The following is a 19985-nucleotide window of genomic DNA, read 5'->3' as shown; positions in this document are numbered from 1 at the left end:
ACTCTTTCAGAATATTAGAATGACTGGCAAGAGCTTTCGAAACCTTCCAGTCCAGCAGTTTTAAAACATTTTTTAATGCAGTAGAACTAAGTTTCCAAGGAAAATCTAACTCGGAACTCTAATAAAACAGATACAGATAGAGCTTCTCTGGTTGAAGGGGAGGATGGGAGAGCTTGTGCCCATCTGCCCAGCATTTCCTTCTTTATTGCTTTTTCCCGCATGGCAGTTCTTGATTCCTCTCCAGGGAAGACGGTTTTTACAACATCAATGTACATGCCTTATTTTATAGAGGCCAGAAAGATGGAGTGACAGGTTCAATGTTGCACAGCTCATTAGTGACAGAGGAGGGGCATGATGTGATAAGGCTCATAAAAACAAAGCAACAAAAGGCAATGTGGAGCCCACAGCCAAAATGAATGGTGTAGAAAATCCGTAGTTCCAAGGGAGGGGTGGGCATTCTGGGTAGTGATAGTCAGGGAAGGAGCTGCAGAAGCGGTTGATTTTTAGAAGCTAAGACAACGTTTAGGGATTTGGTTTTGTGTCCATCTAAAAGTCAGAGTTAAAAGTTTGCACTGGGTTGGAGAAAGTTAGAAAGTGGGTCTTTCCAACTTCCACAAAGTGGAGGCAGTTGTATACGTTGCATCTCAATTATTGCTCAGATTGCATCCAAATTCCAGTAGAACTGGAAGTTTAGTGATGGTCTACGCTGAAGAGTCGGAGCGAAGGACAGTATAGCTTTCTTTTCCATGTGAGGGGACTTTGGGAGGGACAACTTGTTTGGGAGGTGATGTCTTGGTAACTTAAAGTTATATTTGCAAAGCATGCATGCTCTTCTTATTAATGTGCATATTTGTTTAAGAAGGCTCTCTTGGTGGGTTGCTCATGGAACATCCCTTTATACTGGAAGTTGGCAGACAGTAGAAACTGTTGGTCGCTACTACAATCAGTCTTTAACATGAGAAGTCCAGAAAACTCTCTTTAGAGAGTTGTTTTGAGACATCAGCAGAAATCTGCCAAGACTGACCCAGTGATTCCTGGGGGACCTTCAGAAAAGTCAATTTGTTTTATACATCAGAGGAACCTGAAATTATTCTAAATGGCATATGCTGTCATCAGAAAGATCTGTTCTTGAATTAGCAAGCTGCTACAAGGTCCAGACTGGTGTTCTTTCTTTAAAAGATGCTCATGGGATATAAATCTTTTTAAGTGCATGTCATTCTACCAATTGTTTCGTTTAGGAAAAAAGAAAAACCACTAGGTCGTTATTAAGTGGTCTATTTAATAATGTCAATAAATTCTAAAATCGGAGACTGGATATTATTATTTGGCATGTTTTAATAGTCTCTTATTGGTCCTTAAGTTTACTTGGTTATGGCTTATTTGCTTGACCTTTGTTTGTTTTACTGGCTTAGAAAAATTCCTCCAACTAAACAGAGTTGATATGGTGGCTCTTCTTATATGTGATACAAATATGGAAGATATATGAGTAAGCTAACAGTGTTTGAGTGATTAGACCAGGCCTACATAAATAAAGTGAAGTAGATAATTGCAAATTTTAGGGGAATCAAAATTTTCAAGTAACGATTTAATTTTTTTACTTAGTAAGTGTAATTATAATTATGTAATAACTATCCGGGGAAGGACTGGCAGGTCATACTGCAAAATATTAATGCGGAGTAGAAATATAATATAGTAGTTATACCAACATCAGTGTTTCTACGTTTTGCTGGCTTAGGAAAAACAGGAATTCCAATTTGACTTTCACAAGCAATTGGTCTTGGTTTTGTTAGTTAACCTCTTTACAACTTCCTTCCTTCCGGTGAGTAGTATTTGCCTTTTGGAGGTCATTGGGAGGTTATCGGAGTAATTTAGATCATCCCTTAGCATAGGGTCTAGCATTTTCTAAAAGAACTCGGTAAATATCAGTCCTTATCATGATTATCCTCACTAGCATTAGGACCGCTACCATCATCATCATCACTATCGTCACCATCATCACTGTCAGGTGGTGTGTTAGCCTGGGTCCTCTAGGAAGCAGATGCCAGGATGGTATTGACCATGAAAGTTTATTAGAGGAAAAACCCATGAGAGAAACGGGAATGGGAGCCAGGAGAGGCTGGGAAGCAGATGTAATGAATGAAGGAGAGAGGAAAGGAAGAAAGTTTGAGTGAAGCGTTTAGACTGCAGTACAGTTTAAAGGGAAGTTCACAAGATCTTTGGGGAATCCTTGATCCAAAGTTACCTGTCGGAAGTGTCCCACGGCTTCTAAGTACAGGTTTGTCATCTGTTGCTTTGCCACACTCAGCATTGACTGGGATCAGCCTGGGGAGGTGTGGCCTCAGTGCACACCCCAGTACATGGGATGGATTTCAGGGCTTGAGAGTTGGGATTTGTCAGTCAGTTATGATCCCTGAGGTTGCGAAGTGTGTGTTCTTATGGCCGTAACAGTTGTGATTAAAAAAATGATAAAAATTATTTATTAACTTTTTATATTTAATCTACATGCCTTTAACATTTGGGAGAAGAGGTTAAGTAAAGAATTCGAAATATATTCTTTCGCTTGGATAAACTGAACTATTTGAGACTTGCCCAGATCTCACAGTAATTCCCAGCTTTTCATTTCACTTAAGTATTTTTGGTACAGCTGTGCTGTTACTTCAACTGGACCTTTACATGAAATTTTGTTTTTCTGCTCTGACTTTAATTTCTATTTAGAAACTTGATTTGATTAAAGAGTAAAAGTTTAAGTGTTTGTAGTAGGATTCAATTAAAATAGGTCATTCTTTGGGGCTCTGAAAATGGTAACTGGCCTCGGGCAAATTGGAACAAAAGTTATAAAATTCAATTGGATGCATCACAACATTTAACATCTTTAAGGAGGATGTTTTGCTTAATAGATTCAATTTAGAAATATTTAGTGTAGGCTATCAGCTTAAGCACCTAAAAAATGTGTTTGTTTGTTTGTTTCTCCCTTTAGTTATAGATGGGATCAGGACACCTGGGCTCTAATCCGCAAAATAAACAATGTGTGGTGGGACCTTGAAGAAAGTCAATTAGTTTCAGTGACTTTACCAGTAGGTTAAAAAGGAGATTGTAATATTGGTGAATAATGTGCTTCGAGATGTTTGCATAAAAGATGCTTTGTCATTGTAAAGTATTACTGAATATTTATGGTCTATCAGAGTGAGCCAAATGGCCCAGAGGAAAAAAAAAAAAAGAAGTCATATTTATGTAAACCTTGTTCAGTGTCCCAGATACTTCAGGATGGTGCTCTATATGTGAATGAATAAATAAATGGTATAAACATTATTTTACATTTCGAAGGTACATCGATATTATCTGGGGTGTTAGCCAATGTGCCTGACCTATGACATTGAAATGAAATGTCTGCCTCCAGGTAACTATTTAAATCTTATAAATATTTTTAAAGCCAGAAACATTGACAGCAAGTAATGTCTTCTTAGAGTTCGGTGTCTGCAAATAAATGTAAATTATATCTTTACCTAAACCTACAAGAAATTATTGTCTCTTATCCACAGGGTTGCTCTAAGAATTCCCAGATGGAAATTGTGTGTCTTGTATACTTTCCCCACTCTCCCCCTTTTAGAAAAAGTATTTTACTCACTGCCTGCACAGTACTTTTCTATTACTTTATTGTGAGAAATCTGAGCCTTGAAGAAATCATAATAAAAAAAAATTAGCTGTAAACCCTGTCCAAGGACTTAATGGATCTTACTGAGCCACACAAAACAGATATATTGGGACATAAATAGGTGACAGAAGATAAGAGGCACAGAAGCAATTTGTTTGGATTAGGTCACTGCTTAATCCAAATGGGTTCAGCACGAGAATTCATGAAACGTGACAGTGGGCCAAGAGGAACTTGCTGTGACATTTCAGATTCCCCTACCTCTGCTAATTAACCATTTCAAGTATAACAAAACTTAGATCACATGCAGGTTGGTTAGACCATCGGTACCAAGTGTAGACCCTCCCGTGGGGGATGAATGGTTCTGTGCTCCTCAGGCATCAGACTATGACTCAGTGATACCTCATTGGGCCTTTGATTTCAGTGATACATCGATTCTGAACAGCATTTATTCTAAAAGACAAAAACTGTAGCAGAGTTGCCTTATGACATAGCCTGTCAGTAAATGCATTTGGATATAGTGCACAGATCTAAATATACCTTAGCCAGTCTAATGAGATATTTGAAAACAAAAATTACATATAGAAAAAGCTTGCTATCATATCATGTCATATCATGAGAATGACGGGAATAATACCAATAACAATTATAGCTACTTTTTTTTTTTTTTAAAAAAAGCAACTACTATTTGCCACCATGCCAGACATTCTATGCCCTTCCTGTATAATTATTCCTTTTTTTACAGATGAGGACACAGACTCAAAGAAGTGAAGTTGTCCTTGGAAAATTAGTGTGTGGGAGTTCTTGATTTTTTTTTTAATGATAGGAAAATAAAACCCAACATCTCTGCTTAGGCAGGTTGTCAGGAATTCTCGCCCCATTAGTTAGCAGGCTCAAAACTCTTTAGGTTTGAATACGTGGATATGACCCACCTCTCTTTGGGTCGAGCTGTCCAGGTCTACCAGCCCCCCGGTCTTCTTGCTTTTCCTGGGAAATGGGAACAAGGCCTGAAACCCTAGAGTCATGCCTCAGTTCCTGCAGCATGTGAGATGCCTAAATACGGGTTGGTATGATTGACAGAAGGAAGATCCAGCTGACTCTGATGCCTGTGATTTTCTTTAGTCAAAACAGGATGCCATTAGCCCATTTTCATGAATGCCAGGTTTACATAGCTATTCTAGAAAACATATATCAAAATGAAATTAATTAAGGTAAGACATTTGAATTTAACTGACAAGCAGAATTGATTTCTCCTGCCCAATTCATAGAACAGATTTAGGGAGCCCATTTTTCTGCTTAGTGAAAATCTATGGTTTGTGGTTAATAAGAAAATAATGAAAATCAAATTAGGATTTATAAAATTTGGGGGTTGATTTGCTTTTGGAATCAGGCCAGGCACATTCTCAGGAGTAAAGTTTTCTTGGGGTATTTTATGTCCCTCATGGTGTCACTAGGAAGTAACTGGTTAATAGCATGCTCTTTGTAATTTTCATGTAGCACAGGAAGGAAAGAGTTAAAGGATTTATATGTTACTAAGGGTGTTTTTTTCTGGGCAACAGCAGTTTGAATGCAGGGCACCTTTTGCATTTTAAGCACTGATGTTTGATCTCTTGTCCCATAGTTATGTAATAAGAGAATTTTATTATTATTATTTTAAAGGGAAACAAGCATAAAAGGCCACTGAGAAAAATACTTGCCTTTAGGGAACAGCTTTTACAGTGCATTTTGTCCAGCAACCATTTCCTCCTGCCCCAAAGCTTTGGACCAGGATAAATGCCCTTCTCAAGGTGCTGAGAGGTCAAAGTGACTGCAGAGTGCAGGCATTAGAGAGACTGCAGAGCTGTGTGGGCAGGACTTACTGGGCCCATCCGACAGATCTGGGTGGTCACTGGCCTGGAGAGCCAGTGCCGGTGGCCAGGACAGAAATCAGCACCAAGACTATAGTTCTCAAGGAGTTGGGGAAGACAAGGTAGGCTCCTGAAAGGACTAGTTTCTCAGATCTCTTCTTAGGGAAGACAGTATAGCCTAGAGTAGTAGGTAAAAAACTATTTAACATTATCCACTACCTCCTAGTGACTCAGTTTTAAATGCATCAATTCCAATAATGCATCCAACATTTTTTTTAAACAACTGCCAAGTAAGACAACCCAAGTGTTACTATCATTCTTATTTTGCAGATGGGGAAACTGAGGCATGAAGAGGTTGAATGAGTTCCTGAAGGTCACAGATAGTAAGACATAGAGATAAATTAATATCTAGAAAAGGCCATAGAATGTAGTCGAGGGCACAATCTTTTTCAGTTACAACGGCTTTCAGTTTTAGCTTCATCAGTTACTAGCTCTGTAATCTTTTCCAAATCCTTAAACTCAAGGAAACCTCAGGTTTCTCAAGTTTAAAAGGGGTTGATGGCAGCATGAATAAAACATGTGATGTGGTTTAGCACATGCTACCTCAAAATATGGCATCTTAGAAGCCGAAGGAGTTTGAGATAAAGGCAGAAACAGGAAGGTCACGTTGACCTTCACCGCCCCCTTCTTCCCTGAAACAGGTCATAAAACCCTCATAGAGAAGGTGAGAGACACCTTCTCTATACCTGGAGGAAAGGAATATCCTTAGCTTTGAAAACAGAGAGACACTGGAGAATCTGGACAAACAAGCTTTGCTAAGTTTCCCCCAATTTACTACACTTACCCCATGCTCCTTAACCTATCGTATTCCTCCAGGACTGTTCATTCTTCATGAAACCTAGCATAAAATACACACGTCTGACTATTTCTCTGGGTCTTCATTTCCTTATGAAAGCTCCCAGCTCATGTAAAACTTCTGTTAAATACATTTGCATGCTTTTCTCTTGTTAATCTGTCTTTGTCAGTTTTAATTTTTCAGACCTAGCTAGGTACCCTAAGAAGGTCAAGGAAAACTTTTTTCCTTCTCTACTCATGCGAAGTGCTTGGCAAAGTGCCTACCCCATTTTAAGGGCTTCATCAATGATAGCTATTATTGCTATCATGATACTTTTTCCAGTATATTGTTCCATCCTTTTAAACGGGGCTCAGATTAGCATAGGGGCAATCAGAAGCCGAAGCTACCTTAGATTCATGCAGTGCTCAGATGGATGAAAAGAGAGGAGAGGTTCTCCTTCAAAGCCAGACAAAAGTGTCTTTCACTAGGTAGAGCGATTCCATGCATTAATGGCTGCGTGCGAAGAGACTTAATTGAAAGTTAAAAGAATAATTGCAACAGAATAGCAGAGGCAAAAGCAGTTAAGACAAAAAGCCGCATGTGTTAAACATGACTGAAGTCCATGAAGAGGGACTCTGAGAAGTCTTTGTAGCTAAAGACATTATGGTCCTCAGAAAACAAACGACATGACATGCGCAAGGTTGGCGTCCAGGAGATCGAGTCCAAGAACCAGATTGAAATATTTCCTCTCACTCTTTATTCCTAAAAGAATTGACCACCTCTCTGAATTACTGAGTCAGTAGTTAAGTTAGAATCACATTCTGTTATATATTGTATCAGTACAGTCCACAAGTACGGCCCTCGAGACACTTTGATTTTATTTGCCGCTGTCCTTTAGTGGGGTCAGCTCTTCCCTTCCCTTTGGGGGACTCTGTTTGTCTGGTGGCCTTGAGTCTTACTGTGTTCTATTCGCTCATCTGGATCCACTCTCCACCTTTCCCTGCTCTTGGCCCTGGGAGCTCAACCTATGTGGATGGCATTGGCCTTTGGCCTCTGTTTAGACGTGATCAACGGGAAGCATTAGCAGGAGACGGCAGAGGTGCGTGAGAAGAGACAGAAGCCAAAGTATCTGTTCCTCTGGTTCCCTCTCTGCTGGGCTGCAGTGTGTGGGCTGTGAAGATCTCCTCTCCTGCCAGGCAGCTCGCAGCAAGCCACCACTCTCTTCGGGTTTTAGAAACCCACTCTGCTCCTGGCCCCTTCATGGGTGCTAATGACTTCCCGCTGTGCAAGCTCCGAAGTACTCCACCACCCCTTACTGCTTTGCCCAAATCCGACTCACACTATTGTACACAGTCCTGTTAGGAAACTCCCCTCAGTTACCCAGTTTGAATGCCATCTGTTTCCTGCTGCGACCCTGGCCGATACATATGGCCACTTTCAGTTGCAAAACACAGTCTCGTGTTGGTATTTAAAATAGTTAAATCTTCAAATCTGACTTATGGTTAAGTCTCTTTCTCCTCTGTTGGAGGAGAGCATGTGGTCATCTTTTTTCTTTCCTTGCTTCTCTTATTTCTGCTTATTTACCAAGGCTTCTGACCTGGTCAACCTGGTTGACCTGGTTGAAGGTGAGGTAATAAAAAGGAAAGTTCTTAAGGTGGTTTCACTCTTGACTTTGGCAGATGTTAGAGGTGGTTCTTTTTCTCATGGACATGTTTGTGGCTTCTTCAGAGACCCCCCATTGCTGGAGAGAAAGAATCCTGGTATTCTAGAGGCACGTGAAGCTGTCTCCTCTGGCTTGTCCCTTCCTCTCTCCAGCCCTTGACCTCAGCTTCCAGCTGTTGAGGAAAAGTTTGCTTTAAAGCATTTAGCTGCATTAAAGATGTTTGTTTTCAGGTTTTTGCCCTTTCTTAAGATAACTTTAATAACACTTAAAAAAATTTTTTGCTTTTGTTTTCTGTTTACTTCAAGATTTAGTCAGAATTAAAAAAATCCAAGCGGATCACTTGACTTATTATGTTGTTAATCTCCCTACTTCCTTCCCTTCCTCCCTTCCTTCTTCCTTCCTTCTCTCCTTCTTTTCTTTCCTCTTTCGTTTATTCTTTTTTTTGCTTAATTGTCTGATAACGTAGCCTGCATGAATTCCGATATTTGGGGATACTTCGGGGGTACTGGAAAATAATTTTCTGTTGTTGAGTAACAACCTCTGCCTCTCTTGACACGTGCGTGTATCATATGTGTATATACACATGCCTACATTTATACCTGTATGTATGAAGTCCTGTATAGACCTCTGTCCATGAGAGAACAAGCTTATAAACTATATTAATCAAATTCTGTGTTAGTGGAGTTTTCAGTATGTCCTGTGTTCATGGAAGGTTTTTTTCTCATGTATTTCAAAACTCTATTGTTAGATGCACAGAAGTTCATGATTACAGCATAGGTTTGGTGAGCTGTAACTTTCATCAATGTGTGAATATTACTTTGTTCCATTTAAAGCTTTTTGTATTCATTTTTATACAATATTAATATTGCTAAATCTACTTTATTTTTATCAGTATTTACATGATAAATATTTTCCCTCAAACTTTACTTTTATTCAAACGAGACTATTTAATGGATTCATGATTTTTACGATTATCAATGTTTTAAGTATATTCTGTCACATCGTTATTTTATATACTTAATGTAATAGTTTCCTTTCGCTCTCCCCCTCCTATCCCCCCTCCCATTATATTTTTCATTACTCTTTTTCCCGTCTAGTGCAGTGTTTCCCAGTGGAGGTGTTGTTGCCATTTGATCTGGCCATTTCTTGGTTGCGTGTAGCTGCTCTGCACATGGCGGGACCTCACTGTTGGCCCTGCCACTAAATATCAGTAGCGCCCTAGTCACTGGGTCAACCGAAAGCACGCTTACCCATTTCCACATCCTCCTTCGGGTGTCGTACTACTCCTGACCTTGAACCAGTGCTTATTAGTTTGGGATGTAGGTCTACAGTTTCTCTTCTTTTGTGGTTTCATTTTTCTAATTTTGTTTTAAATCGTATCTTAGTAACATATGCACATAGTTTCAAAACTCAAATAGTACTGTGAGAGTTATAACACCCAACAACGAAGGTTTTTTATGTCACTCTTCTTTACTACTTTTTTCCCCCACAGCCAACACTTTTGAGTCCTTTCACTATCTTTTTCTGGTATTTACTTCTGTGTTCCTCAGTAGCATGCATATACGGTATTTGATGTTCTAGTTGAAAATATCACGTCGACTTCTTATTATGTAAGATGAGATTTTTTAAAAGGCTGCGTACAGCATTATACAAAGCAAATTTTCTCTACTTTTCCAATTTGATTATTTAACAAATTTTGTCTAAATCATCATTCAGTTTTAACATCACTGTTTTATGTAAATATTGTGTACAACTGAGCCACCTAACGTCCTTTTTTTTCCCTTGTACAGTTTTTGTTTTGCCTGAGACTTAGTAATTGTCTATTGTTGTTGGCTTCCTAGTCTGTGATTCTTTACTAATTCATCCCCACGCTGTCTGTTAGAAATGTAAATGGCTTCTTGACATGTTCAAACGTATCAGATGCTTTATCAGTATTTTTTTCTTGAAGACATTCCTTCTGGACCCTCCAACCCCTCCCCCTACCCCACCCCCCAGTGACATGATAGTGAAATGTGTTTCCATGTAGTATGGCGGTTTTTCTTGTCACTTTTGGGGCCCTTTTCTCTTCTGGATGACTTGTGGTCACAGGTCTGCTTCTAGATCGAGGTATTTTTGCTCACGACCTCAAAGTTTCGCATAGTTATGTCTAATATATTTAATGAGTGTCTGCTGTAAAAATACACAAATATTTGCATCTAAAAGCATACCAGGTCATAAATTACAAATGGCAAGTTACTTAACATTTAAGCTATATTTCATCTTTCAAATACAGAATTTGCAGTAACTTCCAAGCATGAAGATAACTTCTGCATATCTCTGTGAAACAATAAGTAGTGAACATCATTATTCCTATTTTATGTTAAGCGCACCATACAAAAGGGATTTCAGCCAGCATATATTTCCATATACCATTCTTGCTAATGGAAAGACACAGATAAGTGAGTGAAAACTGGACGCTGTCTTGACAGAGCTCAAAGTGTAAAGGAGGCAAAAGTTATTTTTAAAGGTGACTCTAACACTGTCATTTGTATAATGGGTGCACCAAGGAAGGTGTGATTGTGGTGGGGAGTCAGAAAATGCTACTAAAAAGAGCTAATGTGGTAAAATGTCATTTGAGTTTTGAAGCAAGAATATACACACACATACCCACACTCACACTTGTATATTTTTTAGTTGACATGATTTACTTTATGCAGAGGTATGAGATCTATATAGGTCTTTGTCCTCTCAAAGGATATCATGGTGGCAAAAATGAAAGTGACGTGACAGAGTCCGAGGGGCCCACAGACCCTGTCATTCAAGCCTGGATACTTGATTCTTAATCATAGGCAAGTTTGCAAATATTTTGAGTTAGAGTATTTCCTGTATATGCAGTCTGGTAGGTATCAAAAGGAGGCCACAGAGAGAAGGAAAAAAAAAAAAGCAGCAGTCACTTTTTGTGTAAATCTCTGGTCAATGTTCATTGCATTGAGTCTAGAAGGAGAGAAAAAAGCATTTATTGAACACATACCCTCTGCCATGTACTCCGCTAGGCACTTTTGCTCTGGCTCAGTGATTTTTCTAGAACCCCATGACGTAGATATTATCCTCCTCCTTTATGTAGGGGGCTCATGTAAAGGGTAGAGACAGCACTTAAACTCTCCTATGCCCTTCTCTGGAGCCTGCGCTCTTTCCACAGTACTTTGCAGCCTTGGAAGGCTTTGATATTTAGGTTTGTAGGTAAGATCAGCATTTTACATTCTTGTGAGAATCCTTTCTGAGTCCTAATATGTGAGAATTTCAGAGACAATTTTATTTTCTTCCAATCACTAAAGAAAAATATACAGGAGCTTATCATTTCTTGCCAAAAATACTGCAGTAACCTGCCAACTGGACTTGGTGCCCCTCTCGACTTCTTTCTGCACCTCACCCTTAGCATTGCCACTGAGTTCCGGATTTGCTTTTCCCCTTATCCGGTCCACTGTGACAATGCTTACTCGTCTTTCGACACTTGCCTTAACATGTTTTCTCTTGGGCCAGCCTATCTGACGCCCAATGATAGAAGTAACTCTGAATGCATTCTTCTCGATTCTCCCATAGAATTTTTACGTGATCTTAGTACAACTCTTATCTTAATATGGTCTAAGAATTTATTTGTCTGATATCAACTAGATTGTGAGATGCTCAAAGGAAAGTGGATATGCAATAATTATTTGTGAAATGTATAAATGTAGAATGAAACATTAATTCACAAAGAAAGATTTCATTTAGTCCAAGACTCACCTGAAATTGTAAATAATAGATTTAATGCAGTTTAATCTGTTGGTGTCCCTAAGGCTAGGATTAGTATATCATATTTTGATATTTATAGTGATAGGCTAGCTATGTGATATGTGACCTTGGGAAAATTACTCAATCTTTATGAGTTTTAGTTTTCTTTTGTTCTTGTTACTAATAATAGCAGTACATCTTCTAAGGGTTATTGTGAGGGAAAGAACAAGGTGGTTGAATGAAAGAACGAAGTTGTTGGTATTGGACTGAGAGGCAGCTAAAACTCATATAATATTTTAGACATTCTATAAATAGAAATATATCCTGTGCATTTTTTTGCTGCTTGCTTATTCCTTCTCTATATTGCATTTGGGAGATTTTTTCACCTAGTTCTGTATAGATGTAGTTCATTCATTCTCGATCCTGTATAGTCTTTCATTATATGACTATTCTATAGTTCATTTGTTCTTTCATTGATTCATTGTTCTGACATAAGAAATTTGGGCAGTTTCCAATGTGGGTTTTGTTGTTGTTCTTGCAGTCATTACTATGCATGTCTCCTGGTCTACATTTGTAGACAGGGTATATGGTGGTATGTCAATTGCTGGGTTTTGTTATACGTGCTTCTTCAGCTTTACTAGCTATTCCCATATCGCTCTCCTACCAGGAGTATATAAACATTCCTTTTGTGCAACAATCTCTCTAATGTTTGATATTGCCCAACTTTTAAATTTATGCCAACCGTGTGGGTGTATATACCATTGTGGTTTTCATTTGCATTTCCCAGATTTTTAATGATCCCTTACATTTTAAAAAATGTTTGCTAGCCATGTGTTTCTCCTTCTGTGAGGGAACTATTCACATTTTTTGTCCATTTTTCTATACTCTTGCTGGTCTTTTGAATTAAAATATCCAAATATAATTGTGAATTTGACTGTTTTTTGCAGTTTCTATCAGTTTTTGCTTCACGTATTTTGAATCTGTTACTAGGTACATAAACATTTAGGATCGTAAATTCTCTTGATAAGTCAATCCCTTTGATGTTATGAAATGACTTTTCTTGTACCTGGTAATATTCTTGCTCTGAAGTCTACACTGATATTAACACAGCTACTCCAGTTTCTCTGATTAGTGTTAGCATGAGTGGCACATTATTTTCAAACTGTCATTTTCGACCTTTTTTTGGTCTTTATGGTTTAAACCCACTTGAATAGGAGTATATAACATTTTGGTATTTTTATGCAATCTGATAATCTTCAGTAGGGTTGTTCAGACTCACATTTAATATCATTGATATGGTTAGGTTTAAATCTGCCGTCTCGCTATTTGTTTTCTATTTCTACCATTTTTCTTTTATTCTCTAATCCCTCTTTTTCTGTCTTTTTTAGATTGCTTATTTTTCATTTTTCCATGTTATATTCTTTGCTGGATCATTAGATATAACTTTGTTCTGTTTAGTGTTTTCTGTAGGATTTATAGTATACATCTTTACCTTGTTAAAGTCTACCTCTCAAGTGATATTATATCACTTTATATGTAGTCAAAGGCTTTTTAAAAAACACTATATTGTTGTCCTTCTATATAATCGAAGACGCTTAGTAACAACATACTTCCATTACCCCCCTTTGCTTTCATTGCTATACTGTTACCAAATTTTTATTAAAGAAATTAAATTAATTTAAAAAATCTTATGTATTTATCCATGTAGTTACCACTTCTGGTGCTCTCCTTCCCTTAGTGTAGATCCATACTTCTAGTTTTACTGAGTATAGAATTATAGTTGGACAGATTATTTTTCCCTTTCATTATTTGAAAGATGCCATTCCACTGTTTCCTTGCATTGTTTTTGATAACAAATCATCTGTATTCTTACCTTTGTTCCTCTAGACATTGTGTCTTTTTCTTCTGGCAGCTTTTAAGATTTTCCTTATCCTCTTTTCCTTATCGTCTTTTTGAAACGTATTTCTCATTTCACACAATATAGTTTTTATCTCTTAAAGTTCAATTTAGTTCTTGTTTTTTTAAATCTTCTATTTCTCTACTTACCTTTTTATCTATGCTTACGAGTGAGATTGGCATATATATTTTGTTTGTTTCCTTATTTGTTTTTGTAGGGCCATTTTCTGGTTTTGGAATCAAAGACATTCCAGCCACATAAAATGAGTTGAGAAATTTTTTTTATTATTATTTTTCTGGAATAACTTGTGCGTGAGTAGAGTTTTTTGGGTTGTTTTTGTTTGTTTGTTTTAAATGTTTACTAGAACTCAGTTGTAGAACCAAGTGGCATGGCATTTTCTTTGTGATTCATTTTAACTATGAATTAATTTTAAGTAGTTAAAAGACCTTTCAAGTTATTTTTTAACCGTTTCTGGAGCCAGTTTTGATGTTTTAATTTTCTAGAACTTGTCATTTCTATATAACTTTTCAAATGTGTTTTCATGAAGTTTTAAAATAATATTCTCTTTCATCTCCTTCTCTTTCTCTTCCTCTTCTTCCTCCCTCCCCTCCTCTTCCTCCTTCTCCTCCTCCTTCTTTTCTCCTTTCTATTTTCTTCCTCTTCCTCTTTTTCTTTACAACTTTCAAGTGAGCTACTTGGCTCATCAACTCTGAGGCTTGCTCTGTTTCTAACACACGCATCAAAGCTTTCTCTCTAGCACGTAAACTAGATGCCACAGCGTTTTAATATTTATTTTTTAATTTAATTTCTAATATTTTCTGGTGACTACTATGGCATCTTTTTTAACCTTTAAGTTATTCAGAGGTGCCTTTTCAGATTTATGAACTTTTGGGATTTCTAACGTTCTTTATATATTGAACTCTAACATAATTTATTAGAGATGGTCATCTGCATTTCTCCAAACTTTTGAAATTTATGGAGACTTTATTTACGGACCAACTTGTGCTCAACTTTCATAATGTTTGTGTCTCCTTAAAAAGAATGGAATATATTCTTCAATCATGGTGTTCATTATTGTGCCATGTCGTTTATATCAATTAGATCAAACTTCTTAATATCTGCCATCTTTATTCTTTCTTTTCTCAGTTACCGAGAGAGGTTTTGGTATCAAGGTTATTCTAGCCACATAAAAAAGAGTTGAGAAATTCTGTATTTATTTTCTGGATTTATTTCTGTAGGATGAGGTTTTTTCTTAATATTTGATAGAACTCATATTAATTAAAATCTCTCATTATGAAGTGGGGTTGTTGACATTGCTTTTCAGTTATGTCGATTTTTGCTTCACATATTTTGAAACCAGATTCTTAGATTCTCACACATTTAAAACATTGTTAGGCAGTGACCCACAGTAATGCATTTTCTCCTTCACATTTTTTGCTTTTTTTCGGAGCATGGGCAGGGATATCGTTTCATATTGTGGCTTTCAGTTGTTCTATATTCTTCTGTCTTATGTGAATTGGCAAACAGCATATCAATGGATTTTTTAAAAATCTAGTCTGATTTTTTTCTCTTTTATCTGGGGAATTTAGTCCATTCATTGACTTGTATTTTTATAAGTGTGTTTTTATAAGTATCATTTATACCTTGTGCTACCATCTTACTTTATGCTCTAATTTTTCTTACCATTTATATCTTTGTTTTTTCTGATTCTCTTGCCCTCTTTTTGATTGATTTAGTTTTTTCCTGAGTGGCATAATGGTTGAGTGTGAGCGCTGGAAATTAAATGTCACCAGTAGCCTAGTTTTGTAATTCTTAGGCATGTTGGTATATGTTTACCTCATATTCACATGTTCACAAAATACATGGATTGTTTTACATATTTTTAAGTATACAAAACATGAAAAACATTAAATATTTTTTAATGAATAGTTTAAAGTCTATTATCTTAGAGCAATTTTAGGTTTATAGAAAAGTTGAACAGAAAGTACAGAGAGTTAGTGTATAACCTATTCCCCCAGTTTCCCCTGCTGTTCACATCTTGCATTCGTCTGGGACATTTATTTCAATCGATGAAAGAATTTTGATACATTATTAACTAAAGTTCACATTTATGGTTTTGACAAATGTATAATGACATGTATCCACCATTACAGTATTATACAGAATAGTTTTATGCCCTAAAAATCTTTTATACTCCACTTATTCATCCTTGTATACATTCTTTCAAATCTTGATTTTTCTTTTGTTGTTTAACATTATAATTTTCAGGATATCTTAATCCGCTGGAAGTTTGAGATCAGATTGCCAGCGTGGCTGGGTGGGCATTCTCCTTCACAGGGCAGACTTGTTGTGTCCTCACATGGCCAAACGGGCTAAGGAGCTCGGTGGGGTCTCTTTTATAAGAGGACTAATGTCATTTATGAGGATTCTATTTTCATGACTGAAGCGTGTCCCAAAGGTCTACCGTCCAGTATCATCACATTGAGCATTAGGATTTCAACACACAAATTTGGGGGGACACAAACATTCAGACCATAGCAGAAGGTTATCTATGCTTGGATTCATTCATTTTAACTGTTGATTAGTGTTTCTTCTCTATGGATGCACCTCAAATTAATGATCTCCTCTGCCGTTGATAAGATGTAAGTCCTTTCCAGGATTTCGCTCTTATGGTCTTCTCAGCCTCGATAATCTCATATTATTTCTTCATGAAAATACAAGAGTGTTTCTCCAGGGTATGCACCTAGAAGTGGAATTAGGGACTCATGAGATTTTAAAAAATCAATCCTCTATACCATAAAATGGAGTCTACCTACCTCTTTAAACAAAATTTCTATGTGAGCAGATATCCCACATCCAACGAAGTCATTCCTTTCTGTTCCTGTGATGGGCGCTCTCTTACTGCGGGACTTAGTCAAATCCTAGCTCTTCTTTTCTCTCTTGCCCTCTCATTCCCACCTCCAAGCAATTCACCTTGATGATTCAATTTCTCCTTTAGGTTTTAGTCTAGGAGTCGTTTATCTAGGAGACTCCTGACTCTAGCTACATCTGGATAAATGACCCTCCCTGGTTTTCTCAAAGGCCTTTAGGTCAACTGTTTTGCAGTAGCCTATAGCTAAGTTCCCCAAGGACAGGAAGCAAAGCAGAGTTCGTCCTGGTGTCCCCTGTGCTCATCAAGTATAACATTGTATGAATGAGTGAATGTAGGGTACCAAAATTGTGTCAGCAGTGGTGAGAACTAGCACCTCACCCATCGATTGGACCATCACAGGCTCCATTGTTAAATAAAAGGAGAATAGGGTTCAAAGGTAGAAGGTCAAAAATAAGGTTCCACACATCAAGGTCCTGTATATCCAGGGCAAGGCATGTCAGTCATGGCCAAGAGAAATGTTCACGAGGAAGTGTTTCCAAGTAGGCCTTCATAAGCTGGGGCCTGCCTCTGTTTACCAGTCAGATAACGAACCAGGAAATCCTATGATGTGCCAGCACTAGGCAATAATTTTCATTTGCTACCAGTCAGCATCAAGGGTCAAGGACAGCTAAACACATAATCCACTCATGCATGTTATTTTAAAGACATATTTTAAAGTTATAAATATGGTACATTGTGTTAACGAGGTATGTTCTTTTGGCGACAAGGATTTACATTCCACATATGCTTCTTGATGTCAAGAGTGTTACCGTTTCATTTTCTTCTTTTTCTCAGGAGGCTGGGATGCAGATGGAAAAGGCCCTAGTGTCTGGGACACATTCACCCATCAGGGAGGAGAGAGAGTTTTCAAGAACCAGACTGGTGATGTAGCTTGTGGCAGCTACACTCTGTGGGAGGAAGATTTGAAATGTATCAAACAGCTTGGATTGACTCATTACCGCTTCTCTCTTTCCTGGTCACGTCTGTTACCTGATGGGACGACAGGTTTCATCAACCAGAAAGGCAAGTGTTTCTTAAAAATAGAAGGTTGCAGCTTTAATTCAAGGTTATTGCTGCAGACTGGCACAATTAATCCAGTATGCTATTCTGCACTGTAGCTTTGAAATTACAAGTTTTTAGAGTGATTATGGGATACAGTTTTTGAAATGGGTTTGCATTAGTTTTCTCAAAAAGACTCTGGTTCCTCTTAACAGAAGAATTTTGTCAGGAGGGGAGCAAATCGATGGGCAGAAGGAGGGTCAGAATAAACATTTTATTTATATAAGATGTTATTTGAGTGTTAACCTGAAGGTGAATTTCTAAAAGCTGTGTATAAATTATTTTCGGTTGTTTTTACCTGTGATGAGTTATGAAAAGCCCTGGAGAACTTGATACGATTCTGAGCATTTCAATAGGAGCTGAGTTAATGGAGCTAATCAACTACATAGAAGTTAGCATCAAGACACCTGCAGTCCATGTGCTTGGGGTTAAGTGCCAACTACATCATTTACTATCTGTGTGAGCATGTCTTGGGTATCTCTTGGTGCCTCAGTTCCCCCACAAGTAGAAAAGGATACTATAAGACTTCCCACTTGAAAGAGTTATTGGAAGATTAAATGAAATAATCTTTGTAAAGTCTTTATAGAGTAGCTGTTATGTCATAAAATCATTCAATGTGTTAGCTATTATTTATATTATGCCTTATAATTAAAAAGAGTACTGCCCTGTTTGAAAGACTTGTTTATGAGGCATTTTACCTATGTTTTCTAAAAGGTTTATCACATTTTACAGAGGTGCATACCCAAATCCAGATGTTTGGTAAATGGTGAATTTGGAAGTTAAACCAAAGGAGCTCTGGCTATCTCCTTCCTCACAGCAGGGTTGGCGAACTGCGACCTGAGGGCCAAATTTGGCCTGCCGCCTATTTTTGTAAATAAAGCTTTATTACAACACAGTCACGCCCAGTCATTACATGTGTCCTTGTCTGCTTTTCCACTGCGATGGCAGAATCGAGTAGTTGGGGCAGAGATCATACAGTCTGGAAAGCCTAAAATATTGACTATCTGATTCTTTACAGGAAAGTTTTGTGACTACTACAACCTAATGGCTTCTTTTTTAAATTAAATTTATTGGGGTGACATTGGTTAATAAAATTATACAGGTTTCAAGTGTATAAGTCAGTCATACATCGTATATATATTGCACTGTGCGTTCCCCACCCAAAGTTAAATTTCCTTCTGTCGCCGTGTATTTGACCCCCCTACCCTTATCTACCTCCCCTCTCCCCCTCTCCCTCTTAATAAATAAGCTTTATTACTACTTTGTTCTGGAAATGATTTCGCTTTACTCCTAGAGTTGGGACTAGGCGAAGCAAGAGAGGTGCCTAAGGTGCAAAATTGAAGGAGGTGTTTGCTCTCAGGGTCTTGCAGGTACAAGGCAGGTACTTGCAGGACCCTGAGTGAAGGCGCCTGTCTGCCTCAGCACATTCAGCACACTGAAGAGCCTTTGTCGATACTAAAGGGTTCTTTTTGAGGAAGTGATCTGGTCTATACACAGTAGGGAAAACCGGTGGCAATAATTTCTAGATAGACTTGTGCACTTGCGATGCTCATTTTATGTCAGGTGGGATAATCTCCACATGGTGACATGGAACCGCAACTCATAGACTCATATGTAGCCTGAAGCCTTAGAATAGCCTCCTCCAGGTTAGAATAATACAAGATTAGCAGACTCGTTGCTTGATTCTTAAGATATTATTCCTGTGACTCACTGCTGTTGGTTGAATGTCCACTTTCTTGACATCATTGGCTAGTATTTATTTTTTTTAAACTTTGAACATAAGTTAATTTTTTGTTCAGTTCAAAGATTATCTTATAATTTCCTACCTTCCTAATCCATCGTCAGTGCCCTTTCTTTTTTCTGGCATCATCTAAAAACGAAGTGTAATCTTTGAATCATCTCTTCTTGGCTTCCTAATTGGTTGCCAAATATGATTCATTCTACTTACATCTCTTTAACTTCTCCCCTCTTGGCCATCTTCTCGGCCCCTGCCCTAGTTTAGGTGTTTATCATTGTCATCAAGGACTTTTTAATATACCCTTGACGGGTCTACTTACTTTCATTCTCTTTCTTTGTCCTTTAATCTTTTATAAAAATTGCTATCACAGCAATTTTCCTAGAGCTTGGCCCAAGTCATTTGGCTTACATCATCTCCTTCTGAAAACAAAGCAAGATAAATTTTTTTTTAGTCGCCCCAAGCCTCGATGTACTATCTATTCTCCTTCATATGTCATTCTGGGTTGTATTTGTCTTAGTCTTAACTCACCTCTGACTTATTACAGGCTCAAATTGTCTCCTGCGTGTGACCCACACAACACCCTGGGCTCATGACCCACCACTTATTAAACACGCGATGCGATTTTCTGCCTTTGTC

General features: G+C 37.8%; 1 protein-coding gene across 1 annotated transcript in view; it reads left to right on the top strand.

The window, feature by feature from the left end:
• The window catches only part of LOC102879857 (cytosolic beta-glucosidase), a 192506-nt gene that overhangs the window by 103922 nt on the left and 68599 nt on the right, over positions 1 to 19985 (top strand). Inside the window, 1 exon segment of the mRNA XM_025051697.1 lies at positions 17348 to 17575. Within this exon segment, the coding sequence (XP_024907465.1) occupies positions 17348 to 17575 (228 nt within the window).

The sequence above is a fragment of the Pteropus alecto genome, unplaced genomic scaffold (assembly GCF_000325575.1).
Source record: "Pteropus alecto unplaced genomic scaffold, ASM32557v1 scaffold5, whole genome shotgun sequence".
Taxonomy (NCBI): domain Eukaryota; kingdom Metazoa; phylum Chordata; class Mammalia; order Chiroptera; family Pteropodidae; genus Pteropus; species Pteropus alecto.
Note: the sequence above shows the minus strand (reverse complement) of the source record. Positions and strands in the feature narration are given on the sequence as shown.